Here is a 20,936-nt window from a genome sequence, read left to right on the forward strand (position 1 = left end):
GGAGTTTACATTTGGCGTAATGATAATGTTCTGGAACTAGGTAGTGGTAATGGTTGCACAACTGTGTAAATATGCTGAAAACCACTAAATTATCACTTGAAAGAGGATTTTATGGCATGTGAATTATATCTCGATAAAGCTGTTATTAAAAAAAGCTATGACCAACACTTTTAATTTGATGGTGGGAATATAAAAATCTTTCTAAAAGTGTGATAAAGTGTATTAGTCATTGCAAATATTCATGTCATCATCATTGCAGTGCACTTCCCTGTGGGAAGATTGCACATCTCCACCCTTTTGAATTTATGGTCATATGAATTTATGGTCATGTGACCATAAATTCAAATCTTTGCTTTGATTAAGGAAATTTAGGCAGAAGTGGCCCCTTCTAAGAGTTTTTAGGGAGAAAGGTGTGGCTCCCTATCCCTCCGTTTTCTTTCTGTCACAATGACTAACGTGGCAAATGCTAGTGTCACCCCACAATCCAACATATTCTCCCAGCATATTATTTCTGGATGTGTTGAATAACTTCCAATTGGTGACACCTGCAAATTCATCCTGATGATTTTCTCTGACCATTGGAATCTGGTAATTGCGTACACTGAGCAGATAAGAAGTGTAAGGTAATTAACACCTCCATCCTCACTCCTGCTCCTTTGTCCCTGAGAAGTATAACTATATAGCTTATTTTCCACACTGGTTCCAAGGGGTCTCTGGTGGGATTAAGTCCCAGTTGCCCTCTGTGGTAGCTTGCTTGATAATGAATCTTTCTTCGCTTTCTTTCTTTTCCTGTCTGACTTCCTCACTCTCCTACCAATGTCTCTGGGATCACCTCCAATGTACACTAAAGTATTTGTCTAAAGGTCTGCTTCTCAATGAACCCAAACTAAGACACCCAGTGATATTACAAATAAAGGATGCCTGGTCAGTCTGGCTGCTAGAACAGAAAAGATACAAAGCATAGCTGACTGCAATCCACAATGGACATATACCAACAGTGAAAAATAAGCCTTTGCTTTTTAAGCTTCTGCAATTTTGATGTTATTGTTACTTCAGTGTCACGACTAGTCAATGTTGTATACCTCTCCTTAGTAATTCTTCTAGGAATTTTTCCTAAAGAAAAAATTAGAGATATTTTGTCTTATACAAAGAAAAAAATCTTTATATAAGAATGTTCATCATCGTGTTATTTGCAATTAAATAATTGGAGACAACAACAATAATAGTATACAACAATAGGGGAATTAAAAATATAATAGAATGCTTTTTAGCTATATAAGATTCCCTTAGAGAATATTAAATAATATTGGAAGACAGTAACACTATATTCAAATAAAAACAGTTTCTATGGTATCAATCAAATTTCATTTTAATAATTATATTTACAATTGTGTATATGTGGGCAAAAAATAGGTCTCTCTTCTGAATCTGGTGCTAAGGATTTTACTTGGACAGGAAAAGAATATAGCACTTCCTCATATTGCCTCCTTTCTACTGAAGAGGTTATAGGAACATCAACTTACTAAAAAGTAAAGAACTTCTGGCTCAAACAACTAAATAAGTTCATGTTTCATTAAGCCCGTTTATTCCCATGAAATAGTAATATTTGTGAAAAAAGAAAGGAAACTATATTGTTGGGCTCCATTGTGAGAAACATCGCCACAAGGCTCAAATGTACAGAAATGCAAAAGGTTAAGTAGTTCTGGGGCTACCGGCTAGCTGAAATCTGGACATAGAAGAAGGCAGTAGCAATTGGAAGTTTGCCTCCTATGGGATAAGAGAGACTAAAAGTACACTACAGAAGATGGGAATCAGAGAGAAGCTTATGTTTAGAGCCAGGACCTTGGGTGGGGCTCTCCTGTCATGAAAGGAGCCTAGAAAAAAGGGCTGTTGCATAACTTTTGGGAGATAGCTCTCATGCACTATAGATATAGAGAGTTGAGGACTGTAGACTCAGGAACCAGAAGCAATGGCTCTGTTAACTTTTTGTCATTGAATCTGCAATATATTCAATATTCCCCAGGTCCTATACTGAAGATGTGGGTAGAGGCAACTGCAGAAACCATCACATAGGGAGATGTGAACACAATTGGAGTTTGGAGGGATGAGAAAAGAGAAAGCCAGAAGATTTCCTTCTCAAAGTGATCTTACAAATTAAAATTTCAAAACACATGAAGAAATCGAATGCTAAAAATACCACTAAACAAAATCAACAATTGGAACTTGAATTTCCTCCAGATGAAACTTATTTTATGGAACAAAGATTTTTAAATAAGCATATTGAGGATGTTCAAAGAAACAAATGAAGACATTAAAACTGAACAAGAAATTATGAAACAGAACAGGCAGAAATAAAACAAGAACAGGTGGGTATGAATAAAATTAGAAATCTTGGAAATGAAAAAACATAGTCATTGAAATATTGAAAAAGACAGAAAAAAATCTAGACTAGACATGGTCAAAAGTGAATTTATAAGTGCAAGTTACTTGTGAGGAATTCAGAATCAGTGCAGTAAGACAAAAATAATAAAAGTTATGAAAAATCAATTAAGAACCATGGAGGGCCACTTAATAGATTCTAGCATTTGTCCAACAGAAATTGTTGAAGAGAGTCAAAGGAATAAAGAATAAAAATAATATTTGAAGAGATAATTTGCCAATAATTTCTCTAAATTAAAGAAAGACATACAATCTTAGGTGAAAAGTATACTCAGAGTATCAAGCAGGATAAATGAAAAGGCAAACCATTCAGATTAAAAAATAAGATTGAAACTTCCCCAAGAAAAAACACATTACCAATACAATTATATGATGGCAGACTTCTCATCAGCAACTATGGATGCCAGAAGACAATGAAAAAGCAGGCATAGTTCTCTGCTGTGAATTTTACTGCTGTTGCATCCCCTGTATGAGAATGCAAGATAGGCTTTCCCAGAGACTTTCCAGACCTTGAATCATAATGCTCCAACAAATATCATATATAAGTCTTTGTACTCATGAATATTTTCAACTCAAAATAGATCAGTTTCATTCTGACAGCCAATGATTATGCCCTCTTTCAGCAGCGAGTAGCCAGAATGAATATGGTGACAATGAAATCCCATCAAAATGAAATGGAACTTGGCAGTGGATAATTGATTGTAATGGCATACCCCCATTTTTTCTAAGAGATAGTTTATTATTATTTTTTCTCTCTCTTTTCTCATTCTCCTGGTTTCCTACTTCCTACTTAGCCCTGTAGAAATGCAGATATAATATTTTACCTCCCTTTACCAGACATTCTCTACTGGGCAAATTCATCTAACTATGTGCCTAGAAGCTCTAACAAGGAACTCCTTCCCAAAAGGTCACAGTTGATTCATAACCCAAAGTCCCACTACAAAACTCTCTCCCACCTGGGGAGTTTTCAGCCTGCTGCTGCCCATGAAGGCACCAGCAGTCACCAGCTCAACTGCCCTGTAGGTCCCAGAGCTAGCACATGGACATCCCCAACCTGCTAACTTCCTCCCCTGTATGCCATTCTCCTTTAAAAGTGCCTGCTTCTTCCCCTAAGATAGTTTTGTGATTAAAAGTCACTTTCTTTATACCAGACTTCATTTTTGATAATTGGACTCTTTAAGTGGCAAGTGGCCAAACCTGCATTTTGGCTACATCACTACATATATTTATTCCCCCCAAAATATATTGCTGTATTGCATGTTTTTAAGCTTATATAAATGGTATTATATTCTAAATGAAGAAAAAAATCCTTAAAGCTCAAAGAAACATTACCCTCAAACTAGAATTTACACCTAGCCAAGTTATCATTCCTGACAGAAGTCAAAACCAGAATATATACCAGTTAAGAGGGTTCCATGGACTCTCACTAAAATAACTACTAAAGGATGCATTTTGGTAAGGTAACATAGGAAAGGCTTGGTATACAATAAACAAAAGAATGCAAAAATTCATAAACTATGTAGGAAAAGTCAATGAGCTAATAATAATAATACATTGTTTTACTTTTTTGCAAAAAGTTTAACTTAGTCTAAACAAGAATAACTAGATGGTTACAGTGTTCAATAGGTGGTTAAAGCATGTAAGGCCCCTTATGAGGCTGAAAGAATGCTGCTAGAAAGTTGGAATAATTGTAGACTTTATACAAAAAATCTATTTTCTTCTTGATACTATTGCATTTGGCCTACCATGCTTAATTCTGCCTCAATTCCACAGTCTTATTTATAATAAATTCTAATTTTAATATTGTGTTAATAATTTATGGGGCAACATCCTTTGACCTTTGCCTTTCATGCTTATGTTTTGAACACAGCAATTAAATTTTTAAAATACAGTCTAATAATCCTTATTTTGTGATAGGTGAATTTAACCTATTTTAATTTACTATAACTAATGCATTTAGACATATTTCTACCACCATATTTGTGTGTTCTGTTTATCATTCATTTTCTTTATTTATTTTCTGCCTTTTAAACATTTTTATATGTTACCTTTTTTTTTTATTGCGCTCTCTATGGAGTTGGATGCTATCTATTTTATTTCTCACCCTAACTGGTTATCTGCGGATATGTACTTAACTATATGTATATATAAAGATCAGTCCTAAATGAGACAAGACCCAAGTGTGACACAAAAATTGAGAAATTTTAGGAGTAAATACAGAAGAATATGATATTTTAGATAGGGAGGGTTTCTTAAATAAGTCACAAAAGTAAAGCCTATAAAACAAGAGATCGATAAATTCAACTGCTTTAAAAGTTTTTTTTAAAACCTCCCATATATCAAAATACATCTTGAAAAACTTTTAAAAATACCAGCCATAGTCTGGGAGAAGATGTCTGCAATGTATATAAGTGGCACAGTATTGATATTCAGAACAATAAACTCCTAAAAGTCAATAAAAAGAGACAACCCAATAGAATACAGATAAAGGATATGAAAAGTCAATTCACAGAAGAAGCCAAAGTGGACAATAAACATACAAAAAGATGCCCTACCTCTCTAGTAATTAGGGAAACATATTACAATTGCAATGGAATACCATTTCATGTTTATCATGACAACTGGCAAAATTTATAAGTCTGACAATTTCAAGGGTTAAGGCTACAGGGGAATGGAAACACTTACATTTTGCTATTGGAAGAGTAAATATGTTCAATTACTTTGGAAAACAATTGGTCATTATGTAGTTAATTTGAAGATGCATATAATTAATAAATTCTTTTCCCTAAAGAAATTCTCATACGCATACATAAAGAGACATGCACAAAAATGCTCTAAGCAACACTGTTTGCTGCAATTTCAAGCAGCTATAAATAACCTAATTTCTGATCAATAAAATGGATAAATTGTAATTCAATCACCTATGGAATATCATACGGCAATTAAAATAAATGAAGCAGAGCTATGTGTATCAATATAAATGAATCTCTACAATATAATCATGAGTAGGGAAAAAGTCATAGAATGACAAAGAATCTGTAAAGCAATACCAGTTATATTTTTTTATGCACAGATATGGAAAACCACTGAATTCATGACAGTGATTACCTATAGGGTGAAGGGACAAAGACGTAATTAGGAAGGAGTATAGAATAGTCTCAATTACATTTATAATTTTTTCCCAAAAATAGGTGACTCTGGCATGGAAGGCACATGTCGATATGACAAAGCCAAGGGGTTGGCATGGGGGCAATAAATAGCTGTTCATTATATCTCTACTCCTTTCTGTATATTTGAAATTATTCACAATAAACAAAATAAGACTTTAAAGAAGGTATCAAGCAGATTAAGGCTATCAAATTCCCAATCAGCATTTCAGAAGGCTCCTAGTCTAAAACTCATACTGCAGTTCTATGTTGAGGATGGTCTGGGGAGGAGTTCAGGCAGGCCATTGGTAGCCCGAGAGAGGTAGCAAGCTAACTCCTAGCTGCTGCAGCTCCTGGTGAGATGTAGAATGTGGGTGAATTTGATAGCACAAGACAGTGAATAACAGTTCTTTTGACATGGAATAGAGTCATCCAGATACCAGCATGGTCCAGTGGTGCTTCCTAACCTTTCCAAGTCATGGCACACATGGATAATATTTGTCTGACACATTGGAGTGGAGGCTACCACTGGTGGGGCTCCTCCTGTGTCCCTGAGAGCTAAGTGGATCGATATTTTGCAACATCACACAAGTATAGCCCATTTGCAGTACACCAGTGTGCCACAACACACCTTTTTGGATGCCCTGGCCCAGAATATATTCTTTTTGTCTAAGAGGAGGCATAATAATAAACCACTCCAAACTCTGGCAGTGCTGATTTTTTCAATCCCAAAGCTGTCTAAGTGCAGTGTACTAAAGAGTCACAACTACTTTGCTTGAATTTGTGCAGTGGTAATTAGGAGCAGAAAGAGCTTGTACAAAAGAAATGCTATTAACAGAGCCTGAAGATTTGCCTCTAAAGCAATTGAAAACAGATCAAGAACTCTTTCCAATTCATACTTAGGTATCATACTGGGTATGACCTGATGAAACTGAGATGTGAAAGCAGGCAATATGGACAGTGCATTGCGGAACAGAACAGGATACAATTAAAAGCAACTAAACCTAATTGGACAAAGATAATCCCTCACCAGCACCTTAGGACGAATTGGTAGGTCATACAAATGAGCCACTCTAGTCATGTCAGCCCATGGTTTGGAATTTCTATATATATTAATCACATATATGTTAAATGTAGATCATTCTATGGAATAAACTTTTTTCAAACTAGTTCTGTCTTTATGCTTTTGAAGTCTCGAGCTCAAAGAGTTCTAACAGATACAGAACTACTGTAAGGTTACCTAAACTAGGTGAATAGATCTTACAGTTGCAGTCACTTTTCTATACCCTCATTATGTACACCAGATAATTGCTAGGATAGTGACTGCAGAGGGCAATATCTCCATCTCTTTGAAATTGAGGCACTGGCCCATGGATACAGCATGCTAGGCTTGGTGAAAGGCAGGGCTGACATAGTTCAGGCATGCTGGTTACTAATATATTGTAACATATCCAAGTTTATTCATAATTAATCATCCCCTTACACCCACAAACCTGCCACGTGACCCCTGTGCCACACCAGCTCCTCCTCCAGGACACCATCTCCCCACAGTCTGGTAACCAAAGTGTTAATGCCTAGTATAGCAGATGGCTGTTAAGTATTTTGAATATCACCCATAGATGAAGATAAGTCCCACATCAACTCTCAAATGCTCACTAACACTGCCAGCATCATCATCCTCATAATCCTAAGAGAGAACAGTATCTCTTTTTGTCCAATTTTGCCTTAAGTTTCCAATCCAGAGTAAAATACCTCCCTGAAAGAATTAAATTGCTCAGCCTCTCCTAGGCTAGATGTCAGCTATAGAGGGAAAAAAAGGACCTTTTAATCCCATGGTCATGGTCACAGCTTTTTGTGGGGAGCTGACCTTCCCTTAATAATGAGAGACAAAAGTCTTCTTGACCCTCTACACAACCAACCACACCTGCTCACTTTCCCAGACTAGTCCAACCTTATGAGCCATCCTCCCTTCATTCCATGGCACTTTCCAAGCAGATTCTCCATCCCACATGACTCTATAACTTATTTCTCAGGAGACCAGGACACTTCCTTGACACCTGAGTCCAATGAGTGATTTGGAGAGAACTCGACCCTAGAATATGCAGCAACATCCAGAGTACCAGCCGTGCCACCCACAGTCAAGAGGAGGCAGCACAGAGTTGGCAGGAAGAAAATAAACTGCCTGTGGAGCAGAGGGTAGGGGAGGAGAAGAATGGTTCATGACACAAGAGTTCTGCTGTTCATTCAAGGAGTCAAAGGAGAAGAGCAGGAATTGTATTTGGATAGGCAACAAGGCATCATTCAGGAAAGAAGGGAAAAGCCAAGGCAGAAGGGCCACACCTACTCACCAGGGCTGGTTATCGTCAGGAGGTCAAGCTGTCGCTGTTGCTGCAAAAAAAAAAAAAAACACACTGTGAGAGCACTGATTTGAGCCAAAATTGTGCTTAGCAGGTCAGGGCAGACACGCAAAGAGGATGTTTGGACATACCGCAGGGTGAATTATACTGAATGTGGTATTCACTTCCAATTCTGCGGAGAGGGTTTGTACCCTAGAGACAAAGGGGGACGGATGGGCTTTTTATCTGGAAGCATAGGCGGTTAGAGCTGAGAGGGAGGGCCTTAAAGGTCTCTCAGTCTAATTATACCATACTTACGGAAAGTGAGGCCCTGAGCAGAATGTGGCTCACCTAGAGCCGCAGAGAAGGTCCCTTTCCAGTTTCCCAGTCATGGGCTCATTCTTCAGATAGCTTTAGATTTCCCTTTGCTCATACTGGCTGCACTGGCTGAGTGTCTGATATATTGGCAATGCTCTTTGCCTTGAGTGCCTGTGGTACTGCCACCCTCTAGATACTTCTTTTTAACCAAGATATTTGTGGATTTGCTTCATTCTTAGCCAGCTCACAATACTATAAAAATTTCAATTAGCAATGATCAACCATTCCTTTTCTAACCAAATCTTTATCCTTTTTTACCACACAATATTCACACAGAATAATATTTATCTAGCACACTGGGCAATAGGGATGAGGCAGCTTATATTTGGAAGCAACTGGCTTTGGCAATCCCAAGGGATGAGGTGATCAGTATCTCAAAAGGCCTCTTCCCTATCACAGCACAGCTACTGTCCTAGACTGCAGGCCATGAAACCTGAGGGTAGAGAAGTGGGTACAGGAGGCTGCAGCTGGCAAAGTGGTAAGCAGCCTTCTTAGCGACTTGAGTCAGGAATCCTTAAGCTCAGTCCTCCTGCTGACTTTTTCTCTTTCCTACACTTGATTTTTTCTAGATCTCTGTTTCTGTTTTCTTAAAAGGTATCCAAACAAACTCCACTTTGAGAGTCATTGCTCTAGGTTACAAATTGCAGGAGCTTTCAATCATCTGGTATTGTGTGCAGTGGAGGCCTCGCCATATTCTACCTCCCCTGCATTTCCCTCTTTATCTTGCCTCTCTCCAAGAATGGCTTCCTGAGATTCTGCCTAAGCAGAAAGAGGAAGGCAGAAACATTTTTAAACTAACTGTAGGTCTGGCAGAGTACTAAGTACTTTGATGTATCAATTTTTTTTCATACTCTTGGCAATTGTGCAGGAGAAAGACATGATATTTTGAGAGAAGAAACGGTCTGTCCAAGACATCTTCATTAAATGGCAGGGTCAGGTTTAAAATTTAGTCAGTTCTGATTCTGGCTCTAAAGTCCAAAATATGGCAATGCATATAAACCACCTAGCATGATGCCTGGTACTTAAAACGTTCTCAGTAAAAAAATCTGTTTAGTATTGATGCTGTTGTTATTACAGAACATCCGATCCTTGGTTTATATAAGTTGTCTCTTGCTTTCTCATGAATTTTACTTATTTAAATCTCAGAGATTTGATCTGCCACTAGGGCAGGAACCCCCTCCTCAATGTCCCCACTAGTTGTATGAATGGCTTCTGTTTCATCTCCTTTCTTGGTAGAGAATCCACTACTGTTTTTGGTTAGACAGCTCTACTTGAGTAAGGTTAAAAGCTGCTTCCTGATGACATAATCACAATTTCTAGCTACCTCAGTCCTTGATGATAGTTTGGAGAGCTGAAGAAGGTATGAGTTGTCTTCTTTCCAGTCTAAATTTCCCAGGTCTTTTCTTCCTTACTCATAAGACCTGGCCTCAGATCTCCTTTTCCTCAGGGTCACCCTCCTTATCCATTAACTTTGATCTGTTTCAGTCAAAATCTCTGTAAGATTTCTCTACCCCTTGCTTCAGTGACTTATATACCTAAAAGGAGCTCCAGAGCCCTTCAGTTCCTTCTCAATCACACATACCTGTTTTCCTGCCAGCTTGTAACTCATTCCAGTTGACATTTTCAGCCAAACAATGCAACTCTAAGATGTCACTAATCTACACAGGAAGAACATATTCTATCACTGATACGAAACACCCACCCACGCATGTGGGCTAGAAGGAACACTGGAGACAGACCTTCTTCCTTCCCTAATATGGAACCAGGCCAGTGGGATATCTGGCTCAAGCTGTCTTTCCCAAGGCCAACCTACGTGGCTTGGCACTTTCTTCATAGATGAGGGAAGAATCCATTGTGTCCTTTTATTATACACTTGACTTTGTGATGATCGCAGTTGGTAAAGATGGCCTATTTATCTGAAATGCATTTTTTTCTAATTAAGAACTATTGCTAAATGGTGACTCTATGCCTAGGATTCTTTAAAGAAAAAAGGGAAGATAACTTGACAGAGTCAGACAGGGCTGGGCTTGTGTCCTGGCTCTTCTGTCTCTGGCCTCAAACTTCACAACCCTAAACTGAGCAAGTGAGACTGAAATCCACCAGTGACTGTGAGCCAAATGCAACCAGGTAGTGTGTTTATAGGCTCCCTCTTCTGATGTAGAAACTCCCTGAGAACCTGTAGCCAGCACACTGGGGGCTCAAAGGACAAAGTCAGAATTTAAGAGGGATCACATTTAAACTATCCTCTCACATTGCAGTTTTCTGTGCATGTATCAATCTTCCTCACTAGATGAGGAGCATCTTAAGGGTCTAGAACAACTGTTATTAATCTTAGTAAAATAAGCACATGTCACAAAATTGCTCTCATAAGTATTTGCTGAACTCAACTGAACTAGTCCCAAATCCACATACATTATCCCCTCAAACCTCCATGCCTTTGCTTATGCTATCATCTCTGTCTACCCTCTTGAAATCTTCCCAGAAATCTCTCTTCTGTTCGCAAGACTTCCATGAAGTCTTCTCTGAACACCATCTCCCAAACCTAACCACGTTATCTCCCTTCCTAAGAGCAGAATTTCATACTGTCCCCCAATGCATCTTGCAAAGCCTATCTCTCTAGGATCCTCAAGTAGTAAGAAAGACAATGAAGACAGTACATGATACATGGCAGTATACATGATACATGACAGTGTCATGTACTGTCTTCATTGTCTGTCTTTTTCATGTACTGTCTTTCTCACTAGGAGAAAGTATCATGTACTGTCTTCATTGTCTGTCTTTCTCACTAGGATCCTACTTGAGGACAGAGTTAAGTCATTTCACCTCTGTGTTCGAGTTCCCAGAACAAAGGTCTGGAAGCAATGTTTGATGCCAACTAGCTAAATGTTTCAATGATGCTGTTGCTCCTCTACAATGACCCTATTGATTAGGAATCCATCAGCATGGAGAGTAAACATACTCTTTCTTTTCCAAGACTTTTCCTCTGCTACATCTTTGGGGTTTCTTGCCTTTAAGATTTTGCTCCTGCCATTTCTGTAGCCAGGAATACGGTCAATCCATTTCCCCTGGGAGGGCTTCTGTAGTGTCTGTACCATCTCTGTGGTGATAAATTAACACTTACCTGATGACAAGCCATTTAACCTACAGATCACTGACATATGTATGCACCACCTAGTGGTACAAACAGATATGTGTAGGCTATTGTTTTAACCTCTAGCTCTTAAAATAGGATTACAAAATCTGCATGTTCTATATGCAAACGAAAACAAGTGTATTGCAGAGTGACTATGCAATATTTAGCTAAGAAACTGGAATATTTAAATGATTCCCTCAAAGTCATTCAAAAATAAAAGGATTGAAATGAAAGTGAAAATTTTCCTTACTAGTTGACCTGGTACAATCATTTCAGATTGCCAAAGAAAACTGTGTGACAGTTTTATATTTGTAAAAATAGAGCACATGGTTTATAGAATTTGACCGATAATGCACAGTCAGCTACATACAGACAGGGGCATTCTGGACATAAAGAATTACCAAATTAGGCCAGGCATGGTGGCTCAAGCCTGTAATCCCAGCACTTTGGGAGGCCAAGGCAGGTGGATCACGAGGTCAAGAGATCGAGACCATCCTGGCCAACATTCGTCTCTACTAAAAATACAAAAATTAGCTGGGCGTGGTGGCATGTGCCTGTGGTCCCAGCTACTTGGGAGGCTGAGGCTAATGAATTGCTTGAACCTAGGAGGTGGAAGTTGCAGTGAGGTGAGATTGCCCCACTGCACTCCAGCCTGGTGAGAAAGCAAGATTCTGTCTCAAAAAACAACAAAAAAAAGAATTACCAAATTATTATAATTGGTTGCTGACTGAGAGAGACTAAGGAAGGCAGAGCCTTCGCATGTGTAGTAGTGGTTGTGTGTGTGTGTGTTTGTATGTGTGCGTAAGTTTGGGGTGGGGGAGAGGTCATTCTTCTCAGACAAAAGAAGTCCACATTTGGATAGAGGGGGATGTATCCAAATGTGCCTGTGTGGTATTCTGTGGACTGCTGAAGGAATGTGGGTATGCCAGTGTTGGGTCAATCAGGAGTAGGTATGTGGACGACTGGCTGTGTATAACCCCTGTATCCAGCTTTCCCTGATAAACATGGTGCCCCATGGACATTCAGAAGAAACCAATTTCTGTGCTTAGCCGCTGTGTAGTGAATGCTGAGTATGACTCCATAAGAACATGGAGGGTGGGGATTCTAAGGTCAACAGGAGTAACCTCTGAATTGGGTATCCAGGGATTGCCAGAGGATCTATAGTGGATGCTTAAGGAATTGTCCACCAGCACCCTTGCTTCAGGAGTTATCCATTATTCCCCCATGCATCCAGTGAATGCTGTTATGTTAGTACCATGTCACTCCACCTCTAATCACAGTGGACTTCTCCAAAGGTGGAAGTTCTTTAAAGCTGGGCTAATTAGACACCGCACCCAAGAACTTTAGACCTTTTCTGGATTCAATTATTCTCGCTGAAAACCATAGTTGTCCTAAATTAAAGAAGCTATCTTTAAAATTTTCATAATTATGAAAATCACACATGCTGATTTTTGTCATTTTCCAAATTTTCAGAAAATTCAGAATAAAAGTAGAAAAATTACTTTGAGTCAACTGCAACCAAGAACTGGGAATATTTCCAGAAAATTCAGAGTAAAAGTAAAAAGTAATAAAATCCTACCACTGAAAAGAGAACCATAGTTAATATTTTGGTGTATTTTCTTATCATCTTTCTCACTATGTGTATATATTTAATGAGATTGTATTTATATATAATATACGAAGTACAATTCTAATCTTGTGCAACATTATGTTCATATTATTTTTCATCCCAGGCTATTTGTTTTGAAATAGGAAAGTATACGTCACATATATTTATGGTCATAACTAATACATTTGATCTTACTACTGTGATTTTGTTTCTAATCTTTTTCTTTTCAGGGAAGGTAACATTAATCAACAAGATACCAATAGGATAAACACTTGCTTATTTTGTCACAAGGAGTCAGTTTGAAAAGCCCAGCTACTGCAGCCTACCAATATAGATAAAGGATTCTCAATCTGGGAGACTCTTCAGGCCATATTCAACTTGGAAGATACTCTTTCATTTTTTCATATCTGAAGTCCCTATGACTGCAGTTACAGAAAGCATTAAAAAAAAAAACCAACAAGAAAGCATTCTGAAGAGTGCTGGATTCAAAATCAGACAGACAAAAGTGAATTCTGATTCTATAACCTCTCAGCTCTGTTATCCTAAGCAAGTTACTTAAGCTAGCTGGCAGTGAGGTTCTCAGCCATAAAAAGAGTATACATCAACCTCCAGGGACCTAACAGGAAGGAGAAGCAAAGAGAAAAAGGAAGAATCACTCTAAACAGGGGAGCAACAGGCAGGGTGGAGGAATGCACTGGTTGAAAACTAGGAATTCCTAGTGCTGGCTACAGCTCTGTGTCACCTCAGCCTGAACCTTTGGGTTTCTCACTATCTGGTACCTTTCCCTTTATGACAGCCTCTTAGAGATCTCCCAGCTTCTAGTCTTCCCTCCTCCAGGTCATCCTCCACACTGCAGCTGGTGTGAGCTTTCTAGAAATGTGCATCTTAAAACTCATCAGGACTCCTGTAAGACAAAGTCTTAGCCTTAGGTGGCTATTGGAGGACTTCTAGACTTCTATAACCTGGCTCCTGCCTTCCATCACTTGTCCTCTCTGACTTTGAGCTCTAGCTATGATCAGCCACTTCTGGTTGCCAAATTTGCTGTGCTTTCGTCATTTGCCTTTGCACATGTTGTTCCTCTAATTGGAACAACAACCCCACACCCAAACTAGTGGGGAATTGCCTAACTAATTCCTGCTTGTTATTTGGCTCTTAACTCATGTCACCTCTGCTGTAAAGCATTTCTTAATTGGCCAAGGCTATGCTAGATCTGGTCCTTCCCCTTCATAGCAGCATCGTGTTGTATTTCCTCCTTATTCCTCCAACATCTCTAGTAGTTGTGTGAGTTTCCTGAAGGCAGGGGCTGTGCCCTCGTTATTTCTCTCCTCTCAGGGACTGGCCTAGCACCTGACCAACAGATAATGCTCCATTAAGATTTGGTGATTACTTGCTACCAGCATGGCAACTAGACAGGTTCCCACTGAATTGGTCACCAAAAGAGGTCTTTAGTTTTACCCTGGTCTTCCAACAGGCACACATCAACATACCCACACAACACTCATGCACTGCCCCCATAATGTTTGTGAAAACTCTGTTTCTGTCTTGGGGACCCAGGAATTGGGCCACAGAGAATTTGGCCTTCTTCATCTTGATGGGTAGTTACAAGTCTATGGTTAAAAATGGGCTTTTCGTTTTGGTCACGACTGAATTGCAATTACCTCCCAGAATGAGAAGGGACGTGGTGTTCTGGGAGCTCAGTGGCTGGTTTGATGTGTGGGGTTCTGCGTGGTAGAAGAGAATAGTCACTGATTATGTGTTCTGTTTTGCTTTCTGTGTTTCGTGCAAGATAGCTATTTGGGGAAAAGTCAGTCTTTCACAGCATAGACTGGAGATAATTTAAAGAAGATCACCAGTAATCCCCAGGCATTCTCCTGTCACTCCAAGCCAGCCATCAGGGGGAGGACCTGGGAATCAACACTCTCCAGAAACAGGGGCCACAGGGGCATAGGCACACCTTTGGATTCAGGGCTCAAGCCCTTTCCGTTCCTGTAGCCCCTCCCTTCCCTGCTCAGTTCATCTCCCCCAGCCATAGTCACTTTCTAGGCATGTAGGGATGCCATGCCCCCTCCCTGCCCTATCCCCAAGAGCAGCCTGCTTCCTGGAATATATTTTATGTAGCACAGGCCTCTCCCTAAACTTATTGCTTCTAATCTCTCTTATTCCAACTGTAGCCTCTTTACTGGCTATAGGACTGACCATTCTAAAATTAAATTTGCTCTTTTCTTTGAATAATTTAATGATTTCCATTGCATTTTTGGGAAAGACTAGATTCCTTAGTTTGGCATTCAAGGAGGGTGCCAAAACTCTCCACGAGTTGTATGTGGTATTTGAAAAAGCAGTTTTTACATTATAATACTTACATCAAAATATTACCTATTTGGAAAACAAACAAAAAAGTATCTATTATTTTCAGAACCAAGTTTCAGACAATAAAGTTGGGCCTGTAATTATGTCAGTCAGTGTAATATGTAGCAGACTGATCCTCATCTGGCAGGAGGAAGGAGAGGGGAGGGGCCAGTCACCTCTGTGAGGAAGGAGAGTAGCGACCATCAAAATTTGGGAAACATTTATCTCAAGGCCCTGAGCTCATGTCCACCCCTCAAGCCTTCTATATCCATGACCATTCTGTGCACCACCACTTTACCTGCTTCCAACCTTGGTTCCCGCCCTTGACAAGACTTTCTTTCTACCTCTCCTTTTGCTGAACAACAGATGGGCAACATGGCTTTCCCAGATAACACGTTGTCTCAACTCTATAACTCTCCATATATTTATTTGTTAATTCAACGAATGCCAATGAAGCATTTGCTATGTATGTATCAGGCATCTTGCTGGGGATAGAGTGAGAAAGACACAGCCCCTGCCTTCAAAGAACTAACTAGCTAATAGTGAAGTGGGGAAGACAGGTATGTTAAACAAATAATCATACACTATAAATTTATTCAATTATGGTAAGTGTTCCCAAGGAAAGTGTGGGAAAAGGTATTCTGAACAGGGTTCAAAGTATCCCTTAAGCTTTACCTTGGTCCATTGACTAATATCTGGATGCCATACCTGATCACCTCTCAACCTCACCGCCTTCAAGGGAAACCTGAACAGTGGCTGAGGCTCACCCTACCTTTCCAGGACTTACCCCTATCAGAATAATAAAAAAAGCTTTAGCATTTTACTCAGAGAGTGGACAAGAGTGGACATCACTCAAGCCTGAAATAATACCCCACAACTAAGGATTATAATCCAGTGGGAAGCAGAGTGGGGCAGCAAACACCACCTGGGGCTGCACAGATGAGATTGCTTCAATATATTTTGCAGAGTAGTTTCTGCTCCAGTAGCTTTCTTTTATTGGAAGATTCAGGCATGCAAGTGTCTTTCATTCCCAGGGCAACTTAAAGGAGCATCTTGTTTCAGCCTCTGGCCGCCTGCACAAAAGCACCTCAAGTGGAAATAGAGAGGAGCATATAAAACTGCAAAGACAATTTGCAAGTAGTGGCTGAAGCAGCTACCATTTGCTGAGCACTTTGTATGTACCAATCCTCACAACAGTCGCCTGAGGCAGGTATTGTTGCCCGTTTTTACAAATGAAGAAACTTACTCAAGGTCAAAGCTGTTAAGTGGAAAAACCTATACTCAAACCCAAACTGATTGCCCCTGAAGCCTATGCTCCATTAGCCATGACAGCAGTTAGTTGTGAGAATGAGGAAAAAATCTTGGCTTCTTCGCAGGTTTAGAGGCAGAAAAGCAGCCTGAATTGCCATGGGTGACCACACACCTGGAGCAGCCTCTGCACAAGGGAGTGAAAGAATCTACAACTCCAGTGTGATCTTTTGTACTTTTCCTCCATAGTGTTCACAATTTGAAATTCTCTATTTACTTGTGTTTATATTTGATTAATGCTATTCTCATTACAGTCTAAGCTCCATGGAAAAAGGACAGTGTTTAAGTCTCCTGGCAGTGTGGGCTTGGTCTAGCTATGTGTTAGACGAATACAGAATACAGAAGCCTTGATCAAGTTCCTAAAAAGCACTGGATAAACAGCTGAAACCCTTACTCCTGCTGGAGAGAAATAAAACATGCCTCATCCTAAAGCCTTACACAGTCAGGTGGGGGTTGTGCTAGAGAACTTCACTTTCCTGTATTCTGGAAGACAGACCCAGGCAGCAAGAGACAGCAAGAGGAAGGCTGTTCCAGTTATGAGTCAGAAGATTACATGCTAGGGCAGTAGTTCTCTGCTCTAGCCTTACAAGGCCATGTGGGGACCTGCAAGAACAAACAGATATTTCAAATGACAGTAGGTTGTGCTCAAGGCTGACAGATGTCCACCCAGTGCACCCATGGACCCCTCAGCATTTAGGCATTGATTACGTAACGTGTCTCATGTTACAGTTGGATGGTTACATATTAGTCTACCTCTTCTCTTTTCATGTCCCACCCTCTGCCATCTCTTTCAACATGAGGAAAGATATATTTTTCATATATCTACAGTTTTTTACAAATACCTGTTCCCTGATAGGGCCTTGAGACGTTTGTTGCAGATGTGGTGTTTTAGCTTATTGCCAGAGCAAGTTTCATGATTATAATTTTTATATGTTTTGAATAAGTCATAACATTTATTTTTGTGGAATCAAACTTTAGAATTAAAAAGATATGCCTTTCAGGACTTCAAATTATACTTCAGTGCTATGATTACTCTTCATTAAGGAAGTTAAGATGCAGCATGCATGAGGCTATCCAAAATCTGCTGGAATGTCAGAGCAAGGGTCTTTGGAGATTCATTAGCCCAACTATTTTAAAGAAGAGTAAGCTGAGGCCACAGAAGGAAAGGGATCTGCTCTAAGTCACATGCCATATTGTTCTATACTGTTTACTTATATCTCTCCTTCAATATGGTAGACAAAGCAGATTTATGTCTATAACCTAGTGCCTAGAAAAGAAAAAATGCCCAGAAAAAATTGTCCAAGAAAGCAAAGTAGTGGGGTGGGAAGTAGAGGAAGGGGAATCATTTAGTTAGTAATTTGTTCTGAGTTCCAAAGTTATGTTATTTATTTGATTCAAGCTGTTTTAACTGAAGAGTTACCAAGAGGGCTTCCTTTAAGAGGTGGTAATTAATGTAGCCCCCAAAAGATGGGACCTATTTTACTTTGCATTAAGGAAGTCGGGCAAACTTTTAAGACACAATAAAAGGAAAGAAACCTAGGTTGGCAATGAGGCCCTAGCTACCTTTTCTCTCCAAGTATGGGTCTGTTATGCTTGACATTCAGTTCTTAAGTCTATCAGGAAATCTCTCTGAAACACCACATTCTGTTTGTTTCTTTACATATTTGATGATTTAATATAAAATATACTAATTCCAAAAAAGAAACTGAAGCTCTTACAATAAAATAAATATAACAGAATAAAAATAATGCAATTAAAGACATGGAGGAAAAAATAAGGATAGGCAAAATTAGATGATACTAGGTGCAAGGTCATGACCGACAATTATATCCTTGGGGTCCTTAGAAAGGGTATATTGAGGCCTATTGGGTGGTAGGACTTGCCCAGTTCCTGTAGTGACACAGCAGCAGACTGAACTCCTCTGTGGCGTTTGAATAAGGATTAGGAGCACAGAGGTAGGTGAGATGTGGTAGCAGTGAGAGCAATGGTGCCAGAACAAGAAGCCCCGCTCTGGGCCACAGATCAGAGCAAAAAACAATTGGGCGAGTCCTAGCTTACACATTCACCAGCTGTAGAGTCCTTGAACAAATGACTTCACCTCTCCCTCATTTTTGCATCTCTAAAATGGGGATTAAATGTTTTTAAACTGGAATATGACTTTACTCAGAAGAAGTTTTATGTTACAAGAAATATTACTATAGTAATAGGACAAAATATAAAATTCTTTTTTGAAAGATAAAACATTAAAGCATGAAAACTTCAGATTTTTTGAGTATCAAGGTCACTCTCTAGTTGGGAGGAAGAGTTTGGAGGCTGTGATTTTTAAAAAGATCCTATCACACTCAAGTAAGTTTTCAATAATATCTTTTTTGGTTCGCGCTCTCCTTCAGATTCAGCAACTGTACAAAGTAGCTCAGAGTAGTTCCACACAAAACTGCAGTATAGACTGAATGAAATGGATCAGGAAGACTTGGAAGCCAGCAGCTGTGTGTTCTGGCTCCAGCTTTGCCACTAACTTGGTGTAGTAATCAATAATTTACCTCTGCCCCACACTGTCTAAGTAACCATGGACAGTTAAATACTTGAAATGGGTTTAACAAAACCTACCTACGAGTAAAGCAGTTAGCTTTGTGCTTGACACATAACCTCTTGGTAAATGGTATAGTCTGGTAAAACTTTAATTTTTAATTCAAAAATCCTTTGTTTGGAAAGCCTTTCTTCCTCTCTTTCCTTATATATGACTTCTCTCATACATCATCTCCCTCTGGAAGCTGCCTCTGTTCTCCCAGGATGCGCCAGGTATGGCTTCAAGGCTCACTCAGCACCTTATCTCTGAGTGTTACAATGATCTATCTGAGTCATCTGACTGTGATCTTTTGCCAGCAAGCACACTGTGTGATTCAGATTGGTATCTCCAGCTCCTACCACTGTACTTGGCACATAGCAGGCTCTCAGTCATGTTTGCTGAATTGCACGACACTGTGGAGTTCCTGTGAAAAATATCATGACATTCAAAATAAAACTCTGGCACTGAAAGTGATGCAACATTAATCTGTATTCCTGCCCAGCCAGAGTAATGCCTCTTCACAATGTCAGAGTTATATATACTCCAGGAAGTAAAAGTGCCAGGCCATAAAAGTCTATTTTCTGCATTTGACTGGCTCTCATGGAAGCTCCATTCTATGCTGATTGACCAAGACTTTCCACAAAAAATTGCCAACTTGATCATGAGGAAAGAATCCAGATCTAATTGTCCTTTGTAAGCCTGGGACAGAAGGTATTGTTGCTTGAAAAATGGAACTGTCTAAATTAATTTTCCTGAAACAAACATCTTTGCCAAATAAAAGCAATGCATAATAACAACCCATAATTAAAAGCAAAATGATACCTTTTGTTACATGGGGAAAGCAAATGTGTTCACTATTTAAAAAAAAAAAAAAAGAGCAAAATGTTATTTTCTTGTTCTCCAGGGGCACATCTTGAAGTCCGTTGAGAGGGATCAGTGTGTGTGTTTGTGTGTATGTATGTGCATGTGTGTGCATGCAAACATGCTTGCTTGTGTTTAGAAGTAGCATGTAATGAAGAAGATGTCTCTTTTCTTTCTTTGTTACTGAAAAAGAAGTTTTGAAAAACAAGCATTGTTTATTTTTTACTTCTCAACAATGCAGCCAGAATATTCTATAATTCCCTTACACTTTGTATAGACAAGAATTGGAAAAGTGAGGGAAATTCACATTTCTTGAACTGCCTTTATTTTCCCTTGCCTAAGTTTCCTAATACATTTTTAATTTATTTCAATTTTTTGATAAATATATATCTTTGTAAACTGACAAATGCTTTCTTAAAAAGTTAACTAAGATTTAAAATTTTAGTGAACATCTACTATGCAAATAATGCTTTACTTGTATTTACTTCTTTTATCCTCACAACACTTCTGTACCATAATGCAGGCATTTAACTCCATTTTAGAGATGAGAAAACTGAAACTCAAAGAAGTTAATTACCCAAAGTCATACATATAGTAAGTGATGGAGCTAAGATTTAAACTGAGCTTTTGATTCTGAAGCCCATGCCCTTAAAAATACTTTTACCGTATTATACAGTATTAAATAATTATATCAATGATATCAAAATAAAAAATGAAAAATACATATAAAATCTCAATATCACAACAGCTTTTTAAAAAAATTTTTATAGGTTATTGGGGAAAAGGTGGTATTTGGTTATATGAATAAATTCTT

The 20,936-nt window shown here is 39.0% G+C and overlaps 1 protein-coding gene across 1 annotated transcript in view; it reads right to left on the reverse strand.

Annotated features, from left to right (window-relative positions):
• BEND5 (BEN domain containing 5) overlaps window positions 1–20,936 on the reverse strand; it is a 313,319-nt gene that overhangs the window by 130,584 nt on the left and 161,799 nt on the right. Inside the window, exon 2 of the mRNA XM_037731912.1 lies at window positions 7,934–7,973. Within this exon, the coding sequence (XP_037587840.1) occupies window positions 7,934–7,973 (40 nt within the window). The remainder of the gene's footprint in view (window positions 1–7,933; window positions 7,974–20,936) is intronic.

Source organism: Cebus imitator, unplaced genomic scaffold (assembly GCF_001604975.1).
Source record: "Cebus imitator isolate Cc_AM_T3 unplaced genomic scaffold, Cebus_imitator-1.0 Scaffold430, whole genome shotgun sequence".
Taxonomy (NCBI): Eukaryota; Metazoa; Chordata; class Mammalia; order Primates; family Cebidae; genus Cebus; species Cebus imitator.